Below are 25,721 nucleotides of genomic sequence, written 5' to 3' on the forward strand. Positions count from 1 at the left end.
CAATGGACACAGACAATAGTGTGGTGAAGGCAAGAGGGGGGTGGGATTGGGGAGGAGGGGTCAATGGGGAAAAAAGAGGGTACATCTGTAATACATTCAACAATAAAGATAAATTTAAATTTAAAAAAGTATAAAGGATTTCAAAGGATTTTTAATTTTTAGGTATCTTCTTCCTAACTTGTTTCCACTATGTAGACTATACTCAATGATTTTAAGCCTTTGAATTGTGTCGAGATTTGCTTTTCTAACCCAGCAAATTTTGCAGAGTTGTTTGAGTTAGAGAAGAACATGGACTCCGCAGTCCTCTCATGCAGTGTTCTGCATGTATAAGTTACGGTCAAGTGTGTTGATCACGATGCTCAAATCTATATCCTTGCTGATGTGTGCCTCTTGTTCCATCAGTTAACCAAGAAAAGTGGGTTAAAATCCCCAGCTACAGTTCTGACTCATTCTATTCCTCCTTGTAATTCTGCCTCTTTTTGCATACAAGATAAGGGAGAGAAATTTCTTTTATGACTATTGTATTAGATGCTTACAAATTTAGATTTTTATTTTTTTGTCTTAGTTTTAGTTCCCCCAAAAGTGTAGCCTGAGACATGGACTTCGGGGCAGGTAATTGGAAGTGACCCCAGGTAGCACAATGAGGAATGGAAAGGGAGACCCAGGGAAGGAAGGAAAGCCAATGAAAGGGTGTGTTATTGAGTGGATTTCTGCAGTTAAGCAGCTGGGGCCAAATCACACTGGGAACTCAGAGGAACCAGACAGAACATGTTTCAGGGTTGTCCCTCAGGGATGGGAAGCTGGAGAATTTATGCACTGATTCCTGTTCCTCCACTGCTGCAGGCCTGCCCAGTGAGTGTTAACATCCCCACACTTCTGGGTTTCACCTGAGCAGCTTTCTAAGGCTCCAGAGAGAGAAGCATATGTGGTGAGACGCTGGCAGTGCCCAGGAGCTGTAGCACAGACAGGATAAAACCAGGAGGCAAAGAAGATGTGGTACAGGCCACAAAGAATGTCTGCTACAGTTATGTATACTGAAATTTTGTATTTTATCACTGTGAAGTGTTTCACATGAGTAATATTCATTGTTTCTGCTTCAAATATTATTTTCCTGCCCTGGCCCGTTTGGCTCAGCGGTTAGAGTGTCAGCCTGCGGTTCAGAGAGACCTGGGTTTGGGTCCCGCTAAGGGCACGTACCTCGGTTGCAGTTTGTCCCCGGCCCTGGTTTGGTCGTGTGGGTGGGAGCCACTCGATGTGTCCCTTTCATGTCGATGTTTCACTCTCTCTCTCCCCCCTTCCCACTCTATCTGAACAAAATATCAAAAAATGTCCTCGGGTGAGAATAAAAAAAAAAAAAAAATCAAATATTATTTTCCTAATATGAATATACCAATACAATATTTCTATTCAAAGTGTTTATATGATATATATTTTACCTTTTATTTTCAATTTTGCTGTACCTTTATAAACACCAAATAATTGACTTTAATTATTTTTACCCAGTTGGACAATTTTTATCTTTTATTTATTTATTTTTCTTTATTGATTTTAGAGAGAGAGAGAAACATTGATGAGAGAGAACATCAATTGGCCACCTCCTGCATGCCCCCCACCGGGGATCAGGCCCACAACCTGGGCATATGCCCTGACCAGGAATCGAACCGGTGACCTCTTAGTGCATGGGTCGATGCTCAATCGCTGAACCACACCAGCCGGGCCAATTTTTACCTTTTAATTGGGCTATTTAGTGCATTTACATTGAATGGACCTATCTAGATTTAAATCTATCATCTTATTGAGTGCTATTTGTACTTAATAAGCTCTATGTTCCTTGTTCTCTCCTTTCTTGCCTTCTTTGGAACTGATAACTTATTTCATTTTTTTCCTATTAGCTTGGAAGATATATATTCTATTAATATGTTAATATATACTTCTAATGGTTCTCTCAAGATTAAAATATGGGTCTGTGATTAAACAAGTCTAATGTTAATTAGCAGTTTTACCAATTCCCAGGCAACCTAAGGACTATAGAAATACTTTAATTCCATTTAGCCCCAACCTGACTTAAATGCCATTATAATCCTACACATGTTAAACTGAAAGGTTATTGTTGTTATAGATCATCAATATTCATTTAGATTCACCCACATATTTACTATTTCCTTTCATTTCTTCCTTAATCTCTTAAACTTCCATCTGGGATCACTTTCCTTCTGACTGAAAAACATTCTTTAGTATTTCTTTGGTACAGATCTGTTAGTGACAAGTTCTCTCAATTTTTGTTAATTTGAAAATATCTTTCATCTCTATTCTGGGTATAGACTTCTGGTTTGGCATGGAAAACAAGTCATTTCTTCGTAGATATCGTTCTATCCTCTGGCTTTCACTGTTTAGCTGACAAGTCAACTATTAGGACCTGCTTGTAGATAATGTCTTTTTATCCTGGTAGACAATTTTGTTTTTGTTTTTGTTTTTAATTTTTCCAATTTCTATTTTGTCTTTAGTTTTCAACCTAGGTAATTATTTCTTTTTATTTATTTTGCTTGAGATTCTTGGATTTCTTAAATACATGGTCTTCCTCACTTTTGGCAAAACCTCAGCCAATTTATCTTCAAATATTGCTTGTGCTCATTCTCACTCTTTTTCTCCTTCAGGGAATCCAAAAGCAGTCATATTAGACCTTCTCACTGTATCCTCTTTCTCTTCTGCATATGCCATCATTTTTCTACACTTTATTCTAAACATTTTCTTCTGTGCCATCTTCCAGTTTACTAATTACCTCAATCTTTAAGACCTATGACCTTCAATTATTCTGTTTCTCAATAATTTCCACTCATTTTGGTTTTTTTATAGTTTCCAATTCTTTCTTGAATTGCTCCATCTTATCTCTTGTCTCCTTGAACACAGTAAATATAATTACCTAAGCATGATAGTGCCACTATCTAGATTTGCCTTAGGTCTGTTTCTACCTTCTGTTGCCTCTGCTTTTTTAAATTTTCATTGTCTTCTCCCCTTATGTGTCTGAGGTTACTTCCTCAGTGGTTATCAAGCATTGTATTTGCAAACTTATCTGAAGAAATAATTCAAGACCCAGACTAGTGCATTTTCCTTTGAAGAAAATGTAAGCTTGCTTTTTCCAGGTTCCTGAAGCCCTAGCATTCTGGAGCTGCCTGGGGACAGTGGCCCTCTGGGATCTTCAACTAATTCAGAGATTTCAAAGTCTGCAGCTTGGCAGCAGTCTGAAGAGGGCCTATTCCATATCTGGCCCATCCTTACTCTTTTCAGGTTCCCAACCCAATATGAGGAGGGGTTCAGAGCCACTTTGGACACCAAATCCTTTATTCTCTTAACCCCTTTAAGTTAACAAAAACCTTATTCAGTCTCTATCTTCCCAGATGCCTTCTCTACTTTCAGCTAATAACTGCCCAAATCTTGGGCTCACCTCCATGGACCTCTAGTCTAGCCCAGCCCAGACCCTGGCCTGGTAATTCTTCACTGTCTTACTAGCACTTTACTTCAAGCAGATTTTTAAAACTCTAACTTACCTACTTGTCCTCAGTAGGTGAACTGGCCCAAATTACCTAGTCTGCCATTACCAACTGTTAAGGTCTGAAAGATGCACACTTAACTAAAAACATCCTGAGTGAAATTTACTTCTAAAGTAGAATTCTATAGTCAATCAAACTTCCAAGGAGAATAAAGATGTTTTCAGATGTACAAAAGTATATTCTACCAAAATGAAGACGTAAACTTAATAAAAGCTCCAGAATAATGGTGAAGGGAGTTCCTAAGACGAAGCTACACTGCAGCCTAGAGAGTAACTTACCATATTTGAGAATGGCAAGCTCGAGAGAGAAAACAGATATATGATCTGATATATCTGAAAACACTAAGAGAAGATGAGACTTACATTTGTGTCAGAGACTTTGGGAAAAATCAATGGTAGTTACATTTTTTAAAAGCAAATAAAAACAAGACAATTATTAATTCCTAGGAAAACAAAAAGTTGTACAAGAAATAAGTTTGATTACCATTTACTATCTGACTCAGCTGTGAATAATAGTTGCATCTTAATGATGTAAACACTGAATACTGAGCTAACCAAAAATTAAGACATACAATCCTGACAGGATGAGGGGATGGAAATCACATAGAAGAGGGCAAAACCCTTCACTGTCATAATAGGAAGTCATTAGATAAACAGCTAAACCTGAAAACACGGATATGTAAGTATAAATTGTAACTTAGAAATGGGGAGAATACCAAAAGCAAGAATTAAAGGCACTCAAATCACTGCTTCCGAGAAGCAGGGATCCTAGTTTCAGGGGGATGGGGCAGATCATTTCTCTTTTTCCTTATGACCCTTGTAGAACCATTTTTCTTTGTATTTATTATATGTGGCAAACATAAACATTAAATGTAAAGAAAATATTGCTTAATTTTATTTATGTACCAGGGTCTGACTCATAATAGGCACTCAAAATATTAAAATTTCTTAAAGAAAAGGAGGTGCAAAAAGAGGTTAAATGCTAACAGTGAGGGACAGCACTAGGTAGACAACAGGGAGTCAAGGTTTGAAACTGTCAGTATGGGTGACTGAAGAGCTGAAATAACTGATTCTAGATACAATTTCTAGTTTTCAAAGTGCTTTCTTAAACAGTAACTCAATCTTCACAACAACCCTGGGACTTAGGGTTTTCATCCTAATTTTACACATGATGAAACAGGCTCAGAGAAGTTAAATTATTTGTTCAAGGCCAGTCAGCTGAAGAGGCAGAGCCAAGGCTCAAATTCCTTACTCATTTAATTAAGTCTACCTGGTCTGTAGGGCGTGAGAAGGTAACAGCAGCGGAAATGTCCATTAAAACCAACCCAATCCCAACAGTGTAATCAGAAAACACATACAGCACTCACTTACAAAATGGGCTGTTTATACTAGTACTCCTCCACATCTGACCTGCAGACAGGCTGGCACTGGTCACAACAGCAATCCAGCAGGTATCAGGAGCTTGAGGCAGAATGTAAATCGACTGTGTCACAAAACACAGTTTAGTGCAACTGACATTTTCATATAACAAAAGCTCTATGAAGTGAAGGATGCAATGCACGATTTACACTCTGCTGCAAGCTTTTGATCTCATCATGGGCCTGTCAGCTGAGCAGCACTGGTTTATACCACAGGACTAACCACTTCTAGGCTGACAGACAAACACTATTGAAAAAAACTTACAGCACTATTTTCTAGTTCTTACATCACTTATTGTTCAAAGTAGAGTATGAACGTGGCATTACCAACACAACTGCACAAACTCTATGGAACAGATTCCCATTAAAAGTATCTGGTAGCCCTGGCCGGTTTGGCTCAGCGGTTAGAGCATCGGCCTGCGGTCCAGAGAGACCCGGGTTCGGTTCCCGCTAAGGGCACGTACTTCGGTTGCAGTTTGTCCCCGGCCCTGGTTGGTCGTGCAGTGGCAGCCACTCGATGTGTCCCTTCACGTCGATGTTTCTCTCTCTCTGTCTCTTCCTCTTTCTCCCTCCCACTCTATCTGTACAAAAAATGGAAAAATGTCCTCGGGTGAGGATAAAAAAAAAAAGAGTATCTGGTAAAAACACTTTAGTTCTAGAAACTTAATCAACTTTCAGCAGCCCATTCAATAAAGTGGTAAATTGACTAGACAGCTACTATTCTAAATTTCTTTTGTGTGCCAGGTCAAACCTGTAATCTTCAAATCCTTAACATGGAACCTATAATTTCTCTTTAAGGTATTAAATAATGGCAATAATGCCCTTGACATCCAAACTGAGCTACAGAAATAAGTTCAAACAGCCTCAAAGTGACTTAATAGTCTCATAATCACACACAGGAATTTCTTTAACGGGTTTATACCAAAATAAATTACTTAGATATCCACATACAGCGTTTTTCTTAACTAGGAAATCACTATCACTTTAACTTACTAACCAGAACTACTTTTGTTTTGCCCTAAGAGAAATAAAGAAGTGATAGCTAGAGCAGCTTACCAGGTAAGGAGCACTGACCCTACCTAAATTATAATTAAAAAAAAAAAACAAGTATGATTCCATGTGCTTTTTCACCACCTATATCTTTGCATGAGGTGTAATTTTAAAATACACTCTGAAAGTTCTATCCAAATTTTAAAATAAATCCCAGTTTAGCAAGGAGCATTCACAGAACACTGAATCTGACATGGCCAATACTATGTACTGCTTAGACCCAAAGTGCAAACGGCCAACCGATGAGAATCACCTGACAAGCATAAAAACACAGCAAGCCTAGCTCTCTCCTTGCTAAGTGAAATATTCTAAAATACTCTTGATAAGAGTCATCAGTAGGATCACAATCTCAGTGTACCACTAGCAGAGGCGTACCTGATAAACTGAACAACAGCACTAACAAGTGGGGATCCTACTGGAAAAAAGTCCAGCAGAATGGGGCTCAGGACCAGTGTTTCCCTACGACTCTTCCAACCTTTCTGAGACTGACATCCGTGCCAGAAATTCAGAGGCAATTCCTCAGCTTATAAATACTTTCTGCTTCCATTCCAATATTCAGTGTACTTTTACTGTACCAGCTACATTATGAGAAATCAATCAGCAAATATTATTAAGCTTTTCCCCCAAATCGCCAATAACTATGGGTGGCAGGACTGCAAGTACTTTTTATTTTCTTCTTTTCCCCTAATTATGAACAAGAGCAAATATAAATTTTTTAGAAAGGGTTTTCTGAATTTTGTTTTAAATCTAACCAAAAGAGGCAAATTACTGAATTCTGGGTTTTACTTTTTTATACTTTGCATACGGTGAGGCCAAAAACAATGTTCACTACACTCAGTGACTGTTAATACAGACATACAGGATGGAGGTTACACAAAGATCGTGTGATACAATTTACATTCTGTAAAGAAGTTATGCATGTATTTATTATATGTAACCAAGGTAACATGATCATTGAAATAAATGTTAATATGCTTGGTCATTTTCACAATGAATTTTTCTTCTAAAAGAAACCACCAGAATTACAAGACAATGTAAAAACTAATGACACAAAAATGCTTTCTTCAACAAATATTTAAGAAATATATTAAATATAAAAGGTCAAAATATCAAAAAGAGGAGTAAATCAACTGCTTTACCTCTTTGTGTTTCGTATCCAACTGACTTCGAAGACTCTTCAGTTCCTGTTCACGGATGTCCAAGCAAGCTTCTAACGCATGTGTCTGCCCTTCCCATTCAGATTTTTTATGAGCCACCATTATGTCAATCTGTTTCATGAGCTCCTGTAGTTCTGCTTCACAGGATGTCAAAAATCCCCTATAAATAAGAATAGGCCCGTAAGAACACAGAATGTGTTAAAGTGTTTTTTCATCTTTCAGATGCAAAAACATAGCAGGTATAAACCTACCTGAGAGGGAACAATGTCAATAATTATCAGAAGCAAAGAAAAGGACTTCTGAGCTTTTCCTTTTAACGTTCATACTAAGGTGGTGATTTATCTCACAAAATATTTTGTCTTCCTCTAACAGCCAACCTAAAGCCTGAGTCTTCTGGTCAAACATAAAATTGATGTTTTAATTCTGGCTGGTGAGTGAGACTTTGACGACCAACTACTAGCGCTTCTGTAATATTTTAGGGAAGCTTTCAGAAAGGATCCCGGCCAACTTCTGTCACATTCTCAGCTAGCCAAAATCAAAGGCCTTGGAAGCAAGTCAGCTATTGGAAAAATGCTAATACAATTTTAAGAAATTCTTCATTGCGTCAGATTTATTTCAACCATTTTCCCCACCTTATTATTAGAAACTTACTGCAATCTATCCAATTATTGTAACCTTACTAATATCCTACAAAGTTTCAGGAGATGCCAGGCATTACAGAGTTGGAAACAGAAGTGGGCACTAATGTAAGAGATGCAGAAAGGTTACCAGGAACGGTCACAGAAAGCTATAACTACTAAGGTGTAAATGCTTTTTTAAAAAAGCATTGTTCTCAGAGTCACAAAACGTCTGTACTTCTCCATTTTCTTTTCAAGAGTAGAAAATTTAAAGAGGGATGAAGGCACGCGTTCAGCTTCACACTGCTGAGATGAGGCCAACACCCCAGAGAGAGGTGCTATCCAGACAACATGAATCAGACTAGCTTTGGCTCAACACTTTTGCTTCTGTACCCAAAGCACAGAATGGTCAGAGGCATAACTCAAATATACTGTTTAAACTCACGGAGAAGCTTAAGGTCAAAAGCAAACTTACCCATCACGTCCCCGATTTTGTATTCCTTCCAACAAAGCCTCCATCGCCAGATCCCCTTTGTTTTGGCAACTGGAAAAGCAAAAATATCAGTCAGGAGAAAAGCCATTTTTTGAGTTGTAACATTCCAACTGACAAACTTAAGAATGTGAACGAAAGACACAAGTAACAATAAGAAAATGCAATACTTCTTAGGATGACTGTAGGAGCAGTCAAGGAATGCTACTTCCAAAAATACTAGGACCAAATACATTTCAGACTAAACAAAATAACTTAAAGGGATCAGAACTGCTGAGGACACTTTCCCTGCATGACTGAAATCAAATACTTCCTTGCTGTATCCCTACTTCCTAGTATAAGTAAGGGTGGGCCAGGGGTGGAGGTGGGGTGCTAGAAATAGAGGGACACTGACATAAATCCCCAAACAGAAGAAATTCAGGGTTACACACATCAGAGAAAAAGTGTAGCTTTGTGTGTGTGTGTGTGTGTGTAAGAGATTATAAACAGATAGTATAAATGCCCTGAGTTTGAACTCCTTGGTCCATCACAGGAGATCCTACTCACCTTTAAGATGACAAACCCTTGAAGCTTCCTAAAATACCCTCCCTCCCCTGAAAGGCATCTATGTGGGCCCTCCCTCCTCTACACTTCATCCTTCCTAGACCTTAACAGGTTCTTTCACAGGAGTTATATCCAGTGGAACACATCCTTTTTCCTTATTGTCAATCCGTTAAAGACAGAAAGCCAAATTTATTCACCCCTACAGCTCCAGAGCTTAGTGTAGCATTTCAACAGGGCATGTCCTGGATGCTTTAGGCTGAATTTGTCAATCCCCTTCCCTTTTACCTATTCCCCGAGGCAAACTGGTCATAGCTGGAGAACTACAGAGGAGGTTCTGACAGAGAAAGAAGGGAAGGGAGACAGAAGAGACTGTCATAGAAAGGGAAAGATGACATAAAGGAAGGAGAGTGAGGAGAGAGGAAAGACCACTCTTAGATTCAGAAGTGCCAATGAGCTGTAATACCTACTGGAGGTTTCTCACCTATTACCACAAACCTTCAAAACATTACTGTAGTCAATGTCAATCCACTTCTCGCTCCTGAGATAACATCTTTATCCTTAAACCTTCAAAGACTCAATCCTAAATTCATCTTTTAGGTAATTCCTAAATACTGCGGTATAGAAGTTCTGCCCCTTTGTCCTAATGTCTTGTCTAAAAATTATATTTCTTTGAGAATACTTTCATTCAACAAAGAATTCAGTGTTGTACTAACCACTGGATCTATAGTGATGAAAGACATGGCCCTTTCCAAGGAATTAATAGTCCAGTATGGAAAAGAAAAAAATAATCACATGTTCTCCCAGACTGAAAATGTAGTGACAAAGGCATTCTCCTGGAAATGGAGAATGAGAAAACCAGAAAATATGGTCACTGCATGTTATTTGCATCTATTTCTAAAGTTCTAACATGAGTATTAAACTATTCGTACATAACTATGGCAGAGAGGGTTTTTTTCCAGTTGGTTTGTTCATTAGACAAAATAAAAACCTGAAGAGAAAGTTTTCATGTTCTACTCCACTTTCTCTCAAACTACAATATGGTTGATTACAACAGCCCAGATTCCGTGTTTTGGTCCCCACTAGGGAACTGAGGGTAGTACAAAGTTCACCCAGTTCCATGCAAATGAAGACCCAGGATACAGTCCTGCTCTGCAACTAACTAGCTTTGTGTCCTTGGACTTCAGTTTTTGCATCTGTAAAATGAGGAATACAAACTACAGTTGCCAAAATTTCTTCCAGTCTTTTCATGGTATTCTAATACTCAGTTAAATGTCCATTGTAACCAGCTTTCTCCTGACAACTCTACATGGTTAGTTATTAACTATGTAGGAAAGTGCTATTATTAAAAATTACCATTAGTAAAATTATACTTCGTTAGGTCATGTTACACTTAAACTTTAATATACTTAGTAATACATATTATTAATACACATTTAGTAATATATAATACACTGATATATTTTCTGGATGACATTATTTAATAATTAGCAATATTTATAATAGAAGCTAAAAGTCATTGAGTGCTCAACTGTCCTACCTTGTATATTATCTCATTCATTCTTCACAACACTCATAAAAGACAGATACTATTACTCTGAAGAAACTGAGGCTTGGAGGGTTAAATAACTTGACTATGATAAACTACAAATTATAGTCCTAGGATTCAAACATAGGCAGTATTGACTGCCAAATCTCAGCCAATGCACAATCTTATATGTTTTACAGTATTCAAAATCTTAAAATACCTTCATATCTTCTTTTGGTTTAATAAAGTCTTCTTGGCAATAAACAAAATCAAATAAAAAAGTCTGAGTAACAAAAAAATATAAACTGAAGTATGATATCACTCTCATGGCCACTAGGGGGCAGTAGCACAACAGTGAAGATAGTCCACTTGAGGAAAATTGCCATTTCAGAAATCAAAATAATGGTCTAAGACAAAGAGATCCCTATTTTTAGAAGGGGGGAGTCAGGGGGAACAGCAGCATTCTATGTAAAATAATCTTACTAACATGTAATGGGTTTAACAACACCCTCACCATCTGCTTGAGTAGCTGTCAAAGACCATCAATTCTCATTCCTTAGGATCAGGTAAATAGCAAGGACTCAGATTTTCTGTGCACTTCTCTCATTTCAGTTTCTCATAGCTACATCACCAATTCCTTTCTAACCGACCTGACCCTCATTCAACTCTAGGCACTGTGTCACTTTCTTTCTTCTTTGCCTGTGCCATGTGATAATTACGTAAAGTTAAATATTCTTTGTTCATAACGTTAAACACAAATTTGAGTAATTGCTGTTTGGTAATCTGCCACTCTTGGCCACTAACATAAATACTAAAGTGGTTAAATGGAAACTGTGTAGCTCTGCAATTGTTATAGGGCAATCTTAGTCATTTCTGCATTTAGACCAAGACATCAACAAACAAAAGTTATTAATTAAAACTCTCCTTTGTAATGAAAGCTGTTTTAAATCAATTAAATCTGGAATAGGATGATTAAAGGAAATTCAAGCTTTTTCACCAAGTCTGGGAAGCAGAGAAACACACTTTAAATCTTAGGGAAGAAAAATAATCCAAATTGGATATCTGATAATGGATAAATCCTTGAAATTCATTAACATATTTCTAGGAATTTAAGAGCTAGTAAGGACCTAAAGACCTCCAATTTAACATCTTCACTTTACAGATCAGAAAAAATATCTAGAGTATACAGCCAAGATAAATTACTAACAAATTGGGACACAGGAAGAAAAAACTCTGGAGAGAACCACAAATAAATGTGTACAAATAGAAGGGACATTTCTACCCATCAAATCTCATTTAAAGGAGGATATAATGCTCTGCCCCTTAGCTGCCTTGGTGTTACTATAATTACAAAGATCAATCACTGTCAGATACACTATGGCTGCTCTAATAAACAAGCAATATAACTTACCATTGCCTAGAAATGTCTCTACTTAAACTTAAGAGGTTTGAGGGGGGAGAATCAGCAGATAAAGTATCAAAGAAATTTTCCAAAATAAAAAAATTTAAGCCCTGGCTGCTTTTGCTCAGCAGTTAGAGCATCAGCCTGCGGACCAGAGTCCTGGGTTTGGTTCTCGCTAAGGGTACGTACCTCAGTTGCATTTTGTCCCAGGCTCTGGTTGGGATCATGTGGATGGCAACCACCTGATGTGTCTCTCTCACATCAATGTTTCTCTCTCTTTTCCTCCTTCTCTCCCTCAAGCTCTAACTGAAGATAAATGCAAAAGTGTCCTTGAGTGAGGATAAAAAAATAAATAAAATTTTAAAACACTGTCTAAACTGTGACTCAAAATCCAAAAAGAATAAGGGGAAAGATGGAGAAATCTGAGTAAATAAAAATACATTTTTGCATTGGAAAAATGCCAGAAGCAAAGTAAAAAGAAAAATGACAACGGTATTTGAAAGTTTTATCACAGAGGCTTAATTATCCAAATATACAGAGAACCTAAAAATTGAAGGGGGGAAACAAAGCTATACAAAAATAGGCAGAAGACAGGAACAAGTAGCTCACAGAAAAAGAAATGCAAATGACCTTAAACACATGAAAAGATGTTCAACCTTACTCACCAAATTTAAACTACACTGAGTCACCCTTTCTTCTGTATTAGAGTAATCAAAAATTAATAGTTTGAAAATATACACTCATGAGGCATGGAAAGACAGGCACCCACATACATTGCACATAGGAATGCAAAATGGTACAACTACTGTAGAGGAGATTTTGGCAATACCTAACAACCAATATATATGCATTTATTACCCTTTGATCCAAAGATACATTGACAAAAATGCGAAATCACATATGCACAAGGATATACACTGCACAACTATTTGCAATAATAGGAAAAAACACAAATGCCTATCAACAGGGAACTATTTGAATATTCATCCACTAAGGAAATAGTATGAAGCTATAAAAAGGGATAACAATCTCTACATACCTCTCTGGAGGGCTCTACAAGGGCATATATATTTTTAGGTGAAAAAGGCAAGATACAAAACAGTATATGCAAATACTACCTTTAATCTAAGAAAGGAGAATGTGTGTGTTTATAATGCATTTGTTTTTAGGAACAGATAAGCCCAAAACTAGTAAATATTATACCTATAAGAAAAGGAGTAGGGTGGAGAAAACTGAGATGAAAACTCAACTTATCTGGATGTACTTTGTTTTATAGTATTTGTTTTATAGAAACTTTGTTAATGTTTTGCATATAATAAAACAAATCCAAATGGAAAAAAGCAGGATTGAAAACAAAATGAAATAAATCAACTATCAACTAGATATCAGGTTGGCAACCATATAACAAATCATTTCATGTTTTTAAAATGCAATGATTGTGGGGAGAAAATGAGAAACATCTGTAACAAAAACTAATTAATAAAAAAAATTTTTTTAATGCAATGATTGTACTGTACATATCCAAGTGGAATATATCCTAAGAATAAAAAAGAACTGCAGAGAAATCCTGAACACTACTCAGGAATCATATTGTTGATAATAAAACTAGTATTGTTAATTTGAAACAGTTACACATAATATAGGATAAGAAAAAAATTAAGTAAAGATATTAGGTACCAATATTTTCAGCAAGAGAGAAAAAGATACAAATATAAAATCAAATATGTAAAAACACCTATAAAATTAAAATTAAATTGGAAATATCAGTGCGAATTCTGTGTATTTCTCTTTAAAACATGTTATTTCCTAACTTTGGCCACTATAAATCCTAGAACTAACGACCAACCTAGCAAGAGTACCTGTGGTCTCTAAATACCATCTCCCACTCAAAGGAACCAGGCTTCTTGGTGGCCAGAAATGTATAAATGGGCCAGGAACATGTTTTACCAGAAAATGAGGAAATTATCAAAGACTACTGATCACACCCAAGTTTATAGGAGCCAACTTAAAGGGGCCACCACTGGCCAAAGACAGGACAATATAATATCCAAATAAATAAAAATAAAAAAGGACTGCAATAGGTTGAAACAGTTCAAATATATTCATGTCAATAAGTTCATGATGATTTTTTAAAAAGGCAAAACCCCTCATGGTTACCTTTGGAGGTTGTTAGGCCACCAATTCATTACTGTAGTCTGAAAATAGAGGGAAAGAAGTAAGCATTTTTCTTGCCTTTCCTGTACAAACTGTATTTCAAACAAATGATGGTAGTCAAGTAGCTGGTGGGAGAAAGTTGTTCTTCATGAAAGATTTCCAGCTAATAAATATTGAAGGAATGATAGAATTAGAAATCACCGTATTGCATCTCCTAATGCAACAATGGATATAGGCAATCTAAATCCATCAAAAGACTTCACGATTAAGTGAAAGGCTCATGGGGAATTTCCTAATGGATGGATGGGGCTGACAACACCTGAACCCACTACACTGCTCAATCTTAACATCACAAAAAAGAGACAATTCATTGTGTGCCTCTCCGATAATTAATGCAACAGGAAGTGTACTGCACCATCTAGGGAATCTTCCTGCCACAACCAAAAAATAAAAATCAAGGCTGAATCTGATCAAGCTCCTAGATCAGTAATGTTCAACAGAACTTTGTGCAATTATGGAAATATTTTATATCTACACCATTAAACAGTAGCCAGGAGGCACCTGTGACGACTGGGCACTTGAAACATGGCTAATGTGACTAGGAAAGTGAATTTTTAGTTTTATTTCATTTAAATTCATTTATATAGTCACAGCTGGCTGGTGGCTACTATAGTGGACAGTGCAATTCTAGATCTAACTACTAGTTTAATGAAAACAAAGGAAAAAGATATACATGTTAAAGGATACCATGCAGATACAATTAGCTAAATCTAGAAAGTTAAGGGGGAAAGGAGAGCAAGGGAACTGCTGTATTTAAAAGATTTAAGAAGTGTATCAATCAAATGCAACATGTGGATCTCTACGGATTTTGACCCAAGAAAGTTAATTATAAAAAAGATATTTAAAGGACAGTGGGGAAATCTAAACCGAGACTGAATACTGATATTATGGAATTTTTATTAATATTCATAGGTGGATGACAGTAGTGTGGTTTTGTAAAACTAAACAAACCTAACTCTTGGAGGAAAAAAAAAACCTAACAACATAAAAATAAAAAATTCAGTTCCTGAAACCCATGTCAATGTTCGCTTCAACTGAACTTCAAATTAAGTTGACCTTTTTTTTTAAGTAAGAAGCTCTGAGAGTGGACTACTGATGCTGTCACCATCTGCCACCTCTACTACAAAAACAGGAAGGACCACGCAACAGTCTTCCTTTCAAAGTGAAGAAAACGGGATCAGTACAATTAGCAGACACAATTACTACAAATAATTTTAAAAACCTGTTTCTACATACATTTCAAAGGGTAGTGTGATAATGTTTATAAATTTTTAACACATTCTACAATTGTCTTTTTTACTGTTATATTGATCACTGATAATATACAATCAAAGGGCAAAAAGGTCAGGGTAAAAATCAACCTAAAGATGGTACCACATTCCAAATAAGAAAATAATACACATTATATCATTAAGTTGCAACTATAAGTCTAAACATAAATATTTTAAGGTAACATGTAGCTGATGATCCTTATTATGACTTCCTTTTCACACCTATAAAGTGCAAGCATGTGGGGAACTGCAGAACTGAAAATAGATATGATATCCAAATATCTACAGGGTACCTATCACATCACTGATTTATTAAAGGAATAAAATAACACTTAAGGTTTCAGAATCGGGTGTAAGGTTCAAGAAAAACTACTTTGTGCCAGTAAGTGTACTGTAATTATAAATGAAGACTAGCCACTGACATCAGGCTCAGCTTCACTCTCTCAATGTTGTAAGGGACATAAGAAAAACCACATGAGCCTAGATTTAGTCTTCAGTATCTTCATTACAGTGTTCCTAAGGGAACCATCCTTTTCACACCCTATCATTTACTTCCCATGCACGACTTGCATGGGGCAATCCATAGTTCAGGGTTCCCCCAACTTCAGTCCCTCACGATTCTATTTGTTCGTCCATCCTGCGTTTTTAAACGAATTCGCTTTTTTTTAAATAGCTAAACTTCCCACCTAACTGAACCGGCATCACCTGCCGTCGATGACCTAAATTGCAACAATGCTAACAACCTAAAAGAGGAAGCCTGGGCAGGAAGGTAAGTGCCGGGGATCCCGGGGAGCTGGGGCCGGGGGCAGCTCGCCCACCCCGCCGCCCTCCCGCCGGCCCGGCCTCCGAGAAGGGCTGACCACCTGGCTGGCCCGGACAGCGCGCCCGGCAAGGCCATATCCGCCTCCGCGGGTCCGCTGGCCGTACGCGGCGAGGCCGAGGGGCGGGGCGCCGGGGCGAGCCCGGGGCGGTGGAGGCGGGCCCGGCGGCCTGCGGGCGACAGCGGCAGACCGCCCCGGGCCATGCAGCCCGGCGGTCGGCGGCGGCGCCGCCGCGGCCAGGGCTGCCTCCGGACTAGGACACGCCCGCCCCTCGCCTGTCCTCCGTGCGCACATGCGGTTAGGGGGCCGCCGCACGCGCCCCCGAGCCTTCCCGCCGTTACCTCCGGCCGGGGGCGCGCGCGCGTCACCGCCAACCTGACGTCCAGCCTCCACCGTCGGCACGTTGTTCCGCCCCCTGCCCCTTGCTTTTAATGGAAACAACCTCCTTTCTGACCTCCCCTCCGCGCAAGCAAATGGGCTCACCCACATCCGGGATTGGAGGAAGAGGAACGCCGGTCACGTGGCGTAGAGGGTGGGCTCGGCCGACAGCGGTGCGTCGCCGGGTCGGTAAGGGTTTCCCGCGCCCCTAGCCCAGGTTTTGGAGGGCGGGAACGAGTTCGTTCCTCAGCGTCACACTCCCCCCACTCCCATCGGCCGGAGCCAGTGTCCTCACTTCATCCTCTTCATCGCTGCCCTCACCGCACTCCAGGTCGGGTAGAAAGGGACTTGCTGTTGAGCATGGACCTCGACCTCCCCCCGCTCCCACTTTTGGTATATCCAGCCTGAGGCCGGAAGTCGGTGCTGTGGGGCGGCCTCACACACCTGTACAGAGGGTGGTGGCCTGCGAGGGTCATTTCTAGCGAGGGAAAGGGCCTTCTTAGCTCGATCTTGAAACTACGTGTTTACAAAATCCTGAAACCCAGGGATAGATAAAATCTGCCCCTGCCGGGGGAACGCACGCACGTGTGTCTGGAAAGAGCATGAAACAGGCGATATGACAAGCTCCCAGCCCTTCATTGCGCTTGGGGAACTAGGACCCGCGGAGGGGCGGGTACCGCGCTCTGCCGGGCCTTGAAGGACGCCTGCTGGGGGAACCAAGGTTTTTAGACCGGCTGGGGGTTAGCTGGCTGGGGAAAGGAAGAGGAAGAGCACTCCAGGATTGGGACTGTCACACGTGTAAGAAAAGTTTGTTCAGGAAACTGGCAGTGGTTAATTCTGTCGAGTGTTGCAAGTGCTTGGGACACTGCCTTTCTCGATGCTTTCCAGCCCCTTAAGAGTGAAAGCACCTTAGCGCCTAACTCGAAATGGGATAGTGACCCTGGTGATCTAATTCTCAAGTTGAGTTTGAAAGGAAAAATAGAGGTTAATGATGGGGGAAGGTGGCTTTCAAGTGCAAGGGGTGGAAAGTATGCTAGCAGGTGAAAAAAGGATTGAAGCCCAATTGGGGAAAGATGTGTTGAGCCATTGATACAAAATTTACACATAGGAGTTGGAGATAATACCTGAGCAATCCGTCACAGAGCCAACCAAATATGTTTAGTGGATCATGAGAACAAGAAGGAAGGGTTCAAGGGCATAATGCTGCTGAAGCTGGAGTGATTGGAGAAAACTTGTACACAAAAGGTGGAATCTTTGTGAGCCTGGAAAAATCAGCAGGTTTCAGTTAGCAGAGAAAAAGGAGGAGGGTATCCCAGAAGCCAGAGCATCAAGCACAAAGGAAAAGGGAGGGCTCCTGTAGGACAAGGACTCTAGAAATATAACTTGAACTGAGGGTAAAGACCTCTTGTTTAAACATTTCCTAAAGATGGATCCTTCTTGTTTTGAGTTATTTACTGGGTAATACTGGATTAATTCTTGTGTGAAACATTAACACCTCATCTGGTTCACTGGTTGCAGAAGCAGCTGGGCACCTTTTGCTTCAGTTTTGCCCAGATCCTTATCATGGAGGTAAAAACCCTTCCCTCATCCCAACCTGTATAATTATCACCCAAGTATTAGGCCAATCTTGTTGGGGACAAGCACAGGCCTATATGAAGGAGCTGGATTCCATTCCCAAAGATTGTTTCTTGTATGAGTCTTTATACTCTTAGAAGTGGGAGTGATTGAGAGTACCTTTGGTGCCATTGGCTTCCAGGCTATTGGGACAGTTGTTTTGTAGCAGGGAGCCCAGTGGGGTGATACCTGTGATGAAAAATAGCCCAAACTTAGAAACAAGGAACCCAGAGGTACCTTCCAAGCTGGCTAGAGCTGTTTAGGGGGAGAAAAAGAAAGAAAAATGGGGCATCAGCCGTGACAAATAAGTATCTTGACCAGGCATTAATGGGCATACAGCATTAAGTAAATCGGGAAGCCCAAAGAGAAGAAGAAACAAGCAGCCTGGAGTCCTACCACTATTGCCCACCTGGAGATGCTGCATTCAGGGCCCAGCCTGGGTGCCATCTTAAGAAAGGAGGCCATGTCCTTTACAAGCTCAGCTGAGGATTTCTGTCAGGTCTGTGGTTGGTCACTTTGTATAACCCAGTCCAGTGTTTTCTCAGTATGTTCATTTAGCTTCTTAGCCTAAACGTGCCAGTATTCAAACCAACGCAGGTGGTGACTCTTGTAGGAAAGGCTAGAGGGACCAGAGAGGAGACTTGGTTATGAGTCAGGGACTCATCAGAGGCATGCTGAAAAGGGAAAGGTGTATGTGCACATTAAGAGAGAAAAGCTACATTCTCGATGTGCTGTGGCCTTGAAACAGAGGCCCTCAAGTATGATGCTTTCTTGTCACATTATGATACTGGTCTGTCAACTGAGCTATGTCTTATGTCCAGTGTACACTACAAAGCATCTTTCAGCTGGAGGTGGGGGTGGGGCAGAGAGGAGGAATTGTGATCATATAAATAAATTGCCACCTGACCCAGATGAGAAGATGAGTCTTTCCCGGGGTGATATTACCCCAAAAGACATGTCGAGGTTGAGAAGCCTGGGGAATCCTAGTGCTGGATTACATCACCTCCTAAATCTATGTTTTAGAAATAATCTCTTTGGCTTACAGATTTGACAGGATCAAAGCTGCAGGACAATGGACAGCGAAGTACAGAGAGATGGAAGGATCTTGGATTTGATTGATGATGCTTGGCGAGAAGATAAGCTTCCTTACGAGGATGTTGCAATACCCCTGGTAGGCTATCATTTGTGCTGAGGATGATAAGTTAAAGGTATGACTTGGTAGGCCCTAATAGAAGTTGAGTATCAGTGGGCAAATAAACTAGTACGGCAAAGAAATCAAAACTGTGGACTCCATTAACTTTAGAAGCTTCCAGAGAGCATCTAGACTTTTTTGTTTGTTTTTGTTTTGTTAAACCTCACCTGAGAATATTTTCCCATTGGTTTTTAGATAGAGTGGAAGGGAGGGAGGGAGAGAGAGAAACATTGATGTGAGAGAGACACATTGATTGGTTGCCTCCTGTGCGACCCCGACCGGGACCAAGCATTGAACCTGCAACCCAGGTAATGGCTGACGTTCTAACCACTGAGTCAAACTGTCCAAGGCTAGACTTTTTATTTGAAGAGAAATGTGTTTCAGAAAGCAGACATGACCAGCTCAGTTAGGGGTCATTCCAGGACTGGAGCCCAGGTCTGAGCCATGTCAGTCAACCACACCAAAACCAGTAAACCAGACAGTGAGAGTTGAATGCACAAGATGGGGAAGAAGACGAAGTAGTGGCATGTAAGCTGTGCGTTATTTCTTATTCCCTACCTACGTCTTGTCAGTCTGTTGACATTTTTATAAACTCACATTCTTGGAAAACACACCTGTCCAAGTTCCCTGGAAAATAGTCAAAAACATCTGGCTTTTCTTTTGGCTTTGGACCAACAGGCTCCTGAAATAAACTTTTCTGCTCCCTGGGAAATTGCCCTGCAAGGAGTTTGTTAAACCTTATATAATAAATAATCTAAAAGTTTTGCTTGTATAAATGCATATTAAATATCCTGTTTGTGTCATAGAACACTTCGAAGGACAAAGGGATGGGGGCCAGGGACTGTTATTCTTTAGAGTATGCCAACTGTCCTGAGAAGAGCTGCTAAGATAGAGCATGCAGCATACAGGTAGACTGCTGTTGCTATTGCAGAGAAAGGAAATTCAGCTCACTCACACTTTCATTGAAGAATAAGAGATAATATGTTTAACGAGTAATACACATTTCAAATAATAAGTCACAGCTTAATTCTTGTTTAGAAAAATAGTCAAGCCCTGGCCAGTTTGGCTCAGCGGTTAGAGCATTGGCCTGCGGTCCTGAGAGACCCGGGTTCGGTTCCCGCTAAGGGCGCGTACCTCGGTTGCAATTTGTCCCCGGCCCTGGTCGGTCGTGCGGGTGGCAGCCACTCGATGTGTCCCTTTCACATCGATGTTTCTCTCTCTCTTTCTCTCTCTCTCTCTCTGTTTCTCTCTCTCCCTCCCACTCTACCTGAACAAAGAATGGAAAAATGTCCTCGGGTGAGGATAAAAAAAAAAAAAAGAAAGAAAAATAGTCAAAAGAGAGAGTATACTGAGAATTTTAGCTGCCACATGGTGAATACTAGTTTTATGCCATGGACCACGAGGTTGAAATTTGACATATATTATCTGTAATTTTGGAACAGCCTTGCAAGGGTGGTGGTGTTATCCCCATTTTACAGGAAAGAAATAGGGTCAGAGAGAGGAATTTACCCAGACTGGGTAGCTGATGAGTTGGACTTCACACCTAGGTCTGTGAGGCTCTGGATTCTGTCCTGTGAACTTTGATTTTTTTCACTACACAGGTGTTTCTTTGAAAGCCTCTGTGTGCAGATTATGTAAGCATAAGATACAGTTTCTGCCCCTGGGAGTATAGAGAGGTAACACATATAAATAAATAATTACAATAATAGATTTCTAAGTGGGGGTCATGAACAGCCACCATGATGCTAGGAAATGGCATCAGGAAAGGCCGCGGAAGGGTAATATTTAAGTTGGTCGTAAGAGAGGGCCAGAAGTTAAGTGGAGGTAGACAAGGGCACTCCAGCAGTGGGGACACTTGTGCAGAGGCTCAGAGCTTTGAAAGTATTTGACAGAGTGAGGAGAATATGTTTATCGTTTAAGGTAGGCATAAAGTTGGGCTTGGACTACATTTTGAGAGGAACATTTGATGGCTTGCTTAGACCTCATCCTCGGGATATCCAGGAATGAATAGTCTTCAGAAAGAAGTCTGCCATGCTCACATGTACGTTTTGGGAAATCAGTTTAGCAGCATTGTCAGAGAATGTCTGCCATGGAGAAAGTGACAGGGCAGAGAGACCAATTAGGAAGCCATGGCAGTGGTTTAGGTAAGGTAGGAGGGCCTGAACATTGGCAAGAAAATGGAGGGGAATGCCCAAATTTTGGACCTGCTTATGGCAGGATATGGGAACCATTTGTGATGTAGGGGATGAGGGAGAGGGAAATTTACATGCTGACTTCCAGGTCGTAGCCTGTCCCCGTTGCTAATCCATGTCTTTTCCCATGTCTTGTGATTCTAAGGCATCGTGTATATCACTTAGCTTTGGGGGCTGCCCAACATAGTGGCTTAAAACAATAGCTACTTATTTCATGATTTTGTAGCTCAGCTAAGATGGTCTTCTGGTCTTCGCCAGCTGGGCTGGTCCCTGCTGGACTTGCCTGTGCTCTGCACTCAGCCAGCAGGCTAGCTGGAGGCTGGTAGTTCAGGACACTCTCATGTGTGGCAGTTAAGCAGGCTGTGAGCTGGGACAATGAGTTGACTAGGCCACAGTCCCATTATCCAGGAGATTAGCCCAGACTGCACATGGCCATCTCAGGGTTCCAAGATCACCGTCAGAGCAAACTGCCAGCTTCATGGAGTCCAGGCCAAGAACTGGCCCACTGGTACCACAGCTGCTTTCTGTTGGCCAGAGCAAGGCACCTGGCCAATCCCAGACCAAGACTGGGGAAATAGACAGCTTTCTCTTTTCATAAGAGTTGCTGCAAAGAATTGTGGTCATTTTTACAATGTACCATAATAGATGGTTGCATTTATGATACTTTGTGTTTGTTTTCCAGACACATAGGTAATTTTATATGTTGGCTTTCATTGCCAAGAGACAGTAGTGATCAAATGAAAGACATTATTTTAGAACACATACCACAGATGGCATGAAATTAAGCAAAATTGCCTGCCTCTGGATTAATAATTCATTAAGCAAGGACTTGTTTATGTTTTGTCAGCTATTACTAATTATTGGAACCAAACTTTCACTTTAAGTTTGAACGTATTATTGCTTTACGGTAAATGATAGTTCTTTCAATTTGTACAAGTATGTTTGAATTTCAGTCTTTAACATTTGTAGAGCAGGATGTATGTGATTCAGATATACTTGTCATAATACATAAAATAATTTTACATATACTGAACATAATTCTAAAGGAGGAAAACATTATGTTCATATACTGCAAATTGGAATCCATTGGAAAAGCATAAGTCTTGATAGTAACAGTTTGCTAACCCTAAAAAAAAGTGTAATTTCAGATAATTAAAAATAAATATATTGGGCCCGGGCCAGTTTGGCTCAGCGGTTAGAGCATTGGCCGGCGGTTCAGAGAGACCCGGGTTCAGTTCCCTCTAAGGGCGCATTCCTCGGTTGTGGTTTGTCCCCGGCCCTGATGGGTCGTGCAGGTGGCAACCACTCGATGTGTCCCTTTCACATCGATGTTTCTCTCTCTCTCTCCCCCTCCCACTCTAGCTGAACAAAAAATGGAAAAATGTCCTCGGGTGAGGATAAAATAAATAATAAATAAATAAATAAGTAAATAAATATATTGGTATCAGTGAACTCTAATACAAAGCAGAGTCCTGGTAGTAATACATTTAAATTTAAAATATAAGGAAACATTCTTTTTCTTTTTTTTTGGTACGTGCCCCCAGCGGAACCTGAACCTGGGACTCTTGGGTCCACAGGCTGATGCTCCAACTGCTGAGCCAAACCGGCCAGGGCTAAGGAAACATTCTTTTTTTTTTTTTAATCCTCACCCGAGGACATTTTTCCATTTTTTGTACAGATAGAGTGGGAGGGAGAGAGAGAAAGAGAGAGAGAGGGAAACATCGATGTGAAAGGGACACATCGAGTGGCTGCCATCCGCACGACCAACCAGGGCCGGGGACAAACTGCAACCGAGGTACATGCCCTTAGCGGGAACCGAACCCAGGTCTCTCAGGACCGCAGGCGGACGCTCTAACCGCTGAGCCAAACCGGCCAGGGCTAAGGAAACATTCTTAAAAGTTCTCACCGCACATACAAAAATAGTAACTATAAGAGTCACTAACCTTACTGTGGTGACCATTCTATAATATATATGTGTATAAAATCATGTTGTATATCTTAAACTTACAGAATATCATATTGAAATTAAATGTCAATAAAGCTAGGGAGAATATATACATATTTAAATTATTCCTGACTCTACACTAAATGTGGCCCATGGTTTACCATTTTAAGAAAATGCTGGCAGGATATGAATTGGTCATTTGCCATGTTTTATGTTGTCCTGTTCCACCACTAGGGGGTGGTCTCACATTATGTTACATTTTCACTGCTCCCCACTTAGTTCCATTATCATATAGGCACATTGGGTACAGGGTAGTTTTTGAATACATTTCTTGTGCTTAAGGAATATGCCAGCAAATATGATATTCTATTAAGACCAAAAAAAGACATAGTATTGACTCTTTTCAGTTTTCCCAGCCACTAACAATAGCAAATATCCCTTGAGCACTGGATGTCCCCCATAGTGCTGAGCACTTGATCTAAATCACAGCGTTTAGTCTCACAGCAGTCCTTTGACGGGATGGCTACATTTTTCTCTTAATTTCAAAAAGGAAACAAAGGCTCCAAGGTTTGAATACCTTGCCTGCATAACCCAGCAAGCGGTGGAGTCATAGGTTTGGATCCGGGTGGCTTCCAGATCATGCCCTCAGCCTTCTGCCACATCACCTCCTGCACATGTGCTAGAGTCATAAGGCCATCATTCCCTCCTGGAGAGGACCTGAGTGATACTTCGGACACTTCCTCGCGTCTTCTTATTCTAGCTCGCTCTTTAGGATGCGCTTCTATCAATTATGCTGCCTGTTTCTAGGAACTCAGGTTTTAATTCTACGTGCTCTTGAGTGTTAAGGGGTTTGTTGAAGTACGGTTTCCCATCGTTCTGAATGTCCACTGCACCTTTTCAGAATGAGCTTCCTGAACCGGAGCAGGACAACGGTGGCACCACGGAGTCCGTTAAAGAACAAGAGATGAAGTGGACCGACTTGGCCTTACAGTACCTGCACGAGAACGTTCCCCCCATAGGAAACTGACCTAGCTCCCTTCTCGCGGGTGGATTTTTTTTTTAAATACAGAGATACAAAATGTTTTCTTTCAGTCTCGTAATTCTTAGATCAACACTAAAAAATGTATATCCACTTAGTTTGTGGCAGCAAAGTGCAAATGGGAAATATCAGAATGAGAAATTGAGATTTCTCAGGAATGCAGAGTATTTGGCTCTTTGAACCTAAAGTTCTTCCACTAGTTTGTGTTTAAACATGTTTGGTAAAATCTTTGCCTTTAACGCTGACTTTGCTTTACTGTCAGAGTTTACACTTCCCAAGTGCTTATATGTGTCCTGTGGCCGAGGTGCTTGAAGATAGAAGAGGAGCCCCGGCCGGTTTGGATCAGTGGTTAGAGCATCGGCCTGCGATCCCAAGAGACCCGGGTTCGGTTCCCGCTAAGGGCACGTACCTCGGTTGCAGTTTGTTCCCAGCCCTGGTTGGTTGTGCGGGTGGCAGCCACTCAATGTGTCCCTTTCACATCGATGTTTCTCTCTCTCTCTCTGTCTCTCTTCCTCTCTCTCCCTCCCACTCTACCTGAACAAAAAATGGAAAAATGTCCTCGGGTGAGGGGAAAAATGTCCTCGGGTGAGGATAAAAAAAATTAAAAATTTTAAAAAAGAAGAGGAAAAGGCTAAGAGAGGAAGCCAACATAGGGAGAATTACTAACTTCTCATACATCCCACTTGGAAAAGCAGTCTGAGTGGTTGTGTAGGGAGGCTGGAGATGTAATGGATATTCAGAAGCCCACCCTCTGAATACGGGGATTCCTGAGATTCCCCGTGATGTTTTCAAACGTTGGATACATTTATAAATTAAAGAGTATCTGACAGTTCCCTCTGCTCTCCCTGCCACTCCTTTTGATGCATCAAGAAAGGATTGTTGGCTAGATGGACCACTAGTTTTATCTAGTCATGCAATTTATTTTCTCAAAGCCCCTTGAGATACAACTGAAACACCATGAAGTCAGTACTTAGTTATACATGTATTTGTATGAGAACTTATATTTTGCAAAACACATATATTGATCTCCTGGAATTACTTGCCTCCACTAAGTGGTGTCTGTCCTGTTCTTTGTCCAGCCCGTAAACTCTGTGGGAAGGGGCCCTGGCTTATACGTCTGTATCCTTCATTGAAAACACTGAATAATTGAAATCTCCCTTCTCCTCCTGTTTTTACTGGGTCTTTCTATTTACCTAGCTTTTAGGAGGAAGAAGTATATCACAAAAACCAGTGAGCTGATTTTAGGGTTTCTCTAGAAACCTTGTGTAGCAACTCTGAACCAAACACATTCAGGCTCACAGGTGCA

The 25,721-nt window shown here is 40.4% G+C and overlaps 2 protein-coding genes across 13 annotated transcripts in view; one reads left to right on the top strand and one right to left on the bottom strand.

Annotated features, from left to right (window-relative positions):
- CEP63 (centrosomal protein 63) overlaps positions 1-16,418 on the bottom strand; it is a 46,938-nt gene extending 30,520 nt beyond the window's left edge. Inside the window, exons 1-3 of one of the 5 annotated variants that reach the window (XM_036266915.1) lie at positions 16,397-16,418; positions 8,265-8,333; positions 7,155-7,332 (exon numbers count right to left, since the gene is read on the bottom strand). In XM_036266915.1, the coding sequence (XP_036122808.1) occupies positions 7,155-7,332; positions 8,265-8,308 (222 nt within the window). In that variant the 5' untranslated portion in view covers positions 8,309-8,333; positions 16,397-16,418. Of the gene's footprint in view, positions 1-7,154; positions 7,333-8,264; positions 8,334-9,535; positions 9,605-13,906; positions 14,435-16,396 lie in introns of those variants that run through there. The other 4 variants (XM_036266913.1, XM_036266916.1, XM_036266914.1 and 1 more) reach the window with 4 other exon arrangements.
- A 79-nt stretch (positions 16,419-16,497) lies between these two features.
- Positions 16,498-24,553, top strand: ANAPC13 (anaphase promoting complex subunit 13). Of its 8 annotated transcripts, none has more exons than XM_036266919.1 (4): positions 16,553-16,764; positions 18,369-18,546; positions 19,093-19,218; positions 24,278-24,552. In XM_036266919.1, exons 3-4 carry the CDS (start codon positions 19,120-19,122, stop codon positions 24,401-24,403), a joined length of 225 nt encoding a protein of 74 aa, XP_036122812.1. In that variant the 5' UTR covers positions 16,553-16,764; positions 18,369-18,546; positions 19,093-19,119; the 3' UTR covers positions 24,404-24,552. The 8 variants fall into 8 exon arrangements, with proteins under 8 accessions (XP_036122819.1, XP_036122818.1, XP_036122813.1 ...); XM_036266923.1 differs by lacking the exon at positions 16,553-16,764 and adding an exon at positions 16,786-17,231; XM_036266924.1 differs by lacking the exon at positions 16,553-16,764 and adding an exon at positions 16,786-17,231 and having other exon boundaries at positions 18,387-18,546.
- The last annotated feature ends 1,168 nt before the right edge of the window (positions 24,554-25,721 follow it).

Source organism: Molossus molossus, unplaced genomic scaffold (genome assembly GCF_014108415.1).
Source record: "Molossus molossus isolate mMolMol1 unplaced genomic scaffold, mMolMol1.p scaffold_m16_p_18, whole genome shotgun sequence".
Classification (NCBI taxonomy): Eukaryota; Metazoa; Chordata; class Mammalia; order Chiroptera; family Molossidae; genus Molossus; species Molossus molossus.

Coding starts and splice junctions, on each gene's coding strand:
- ANAPC13 (XM_036266926.1), top strand. CDS start 19,120: ATGGACAGCGAAGTACAGAGAGATGGAAGGATCTTGGATTTGATTGAT. Junction 19,219..24,277: donor AGGATGTTGCAATACCCCTG/GTAGGCTATCAT, acceptor GCACCTTTTCAG/AATGAGCTTCCTGAACCGGA.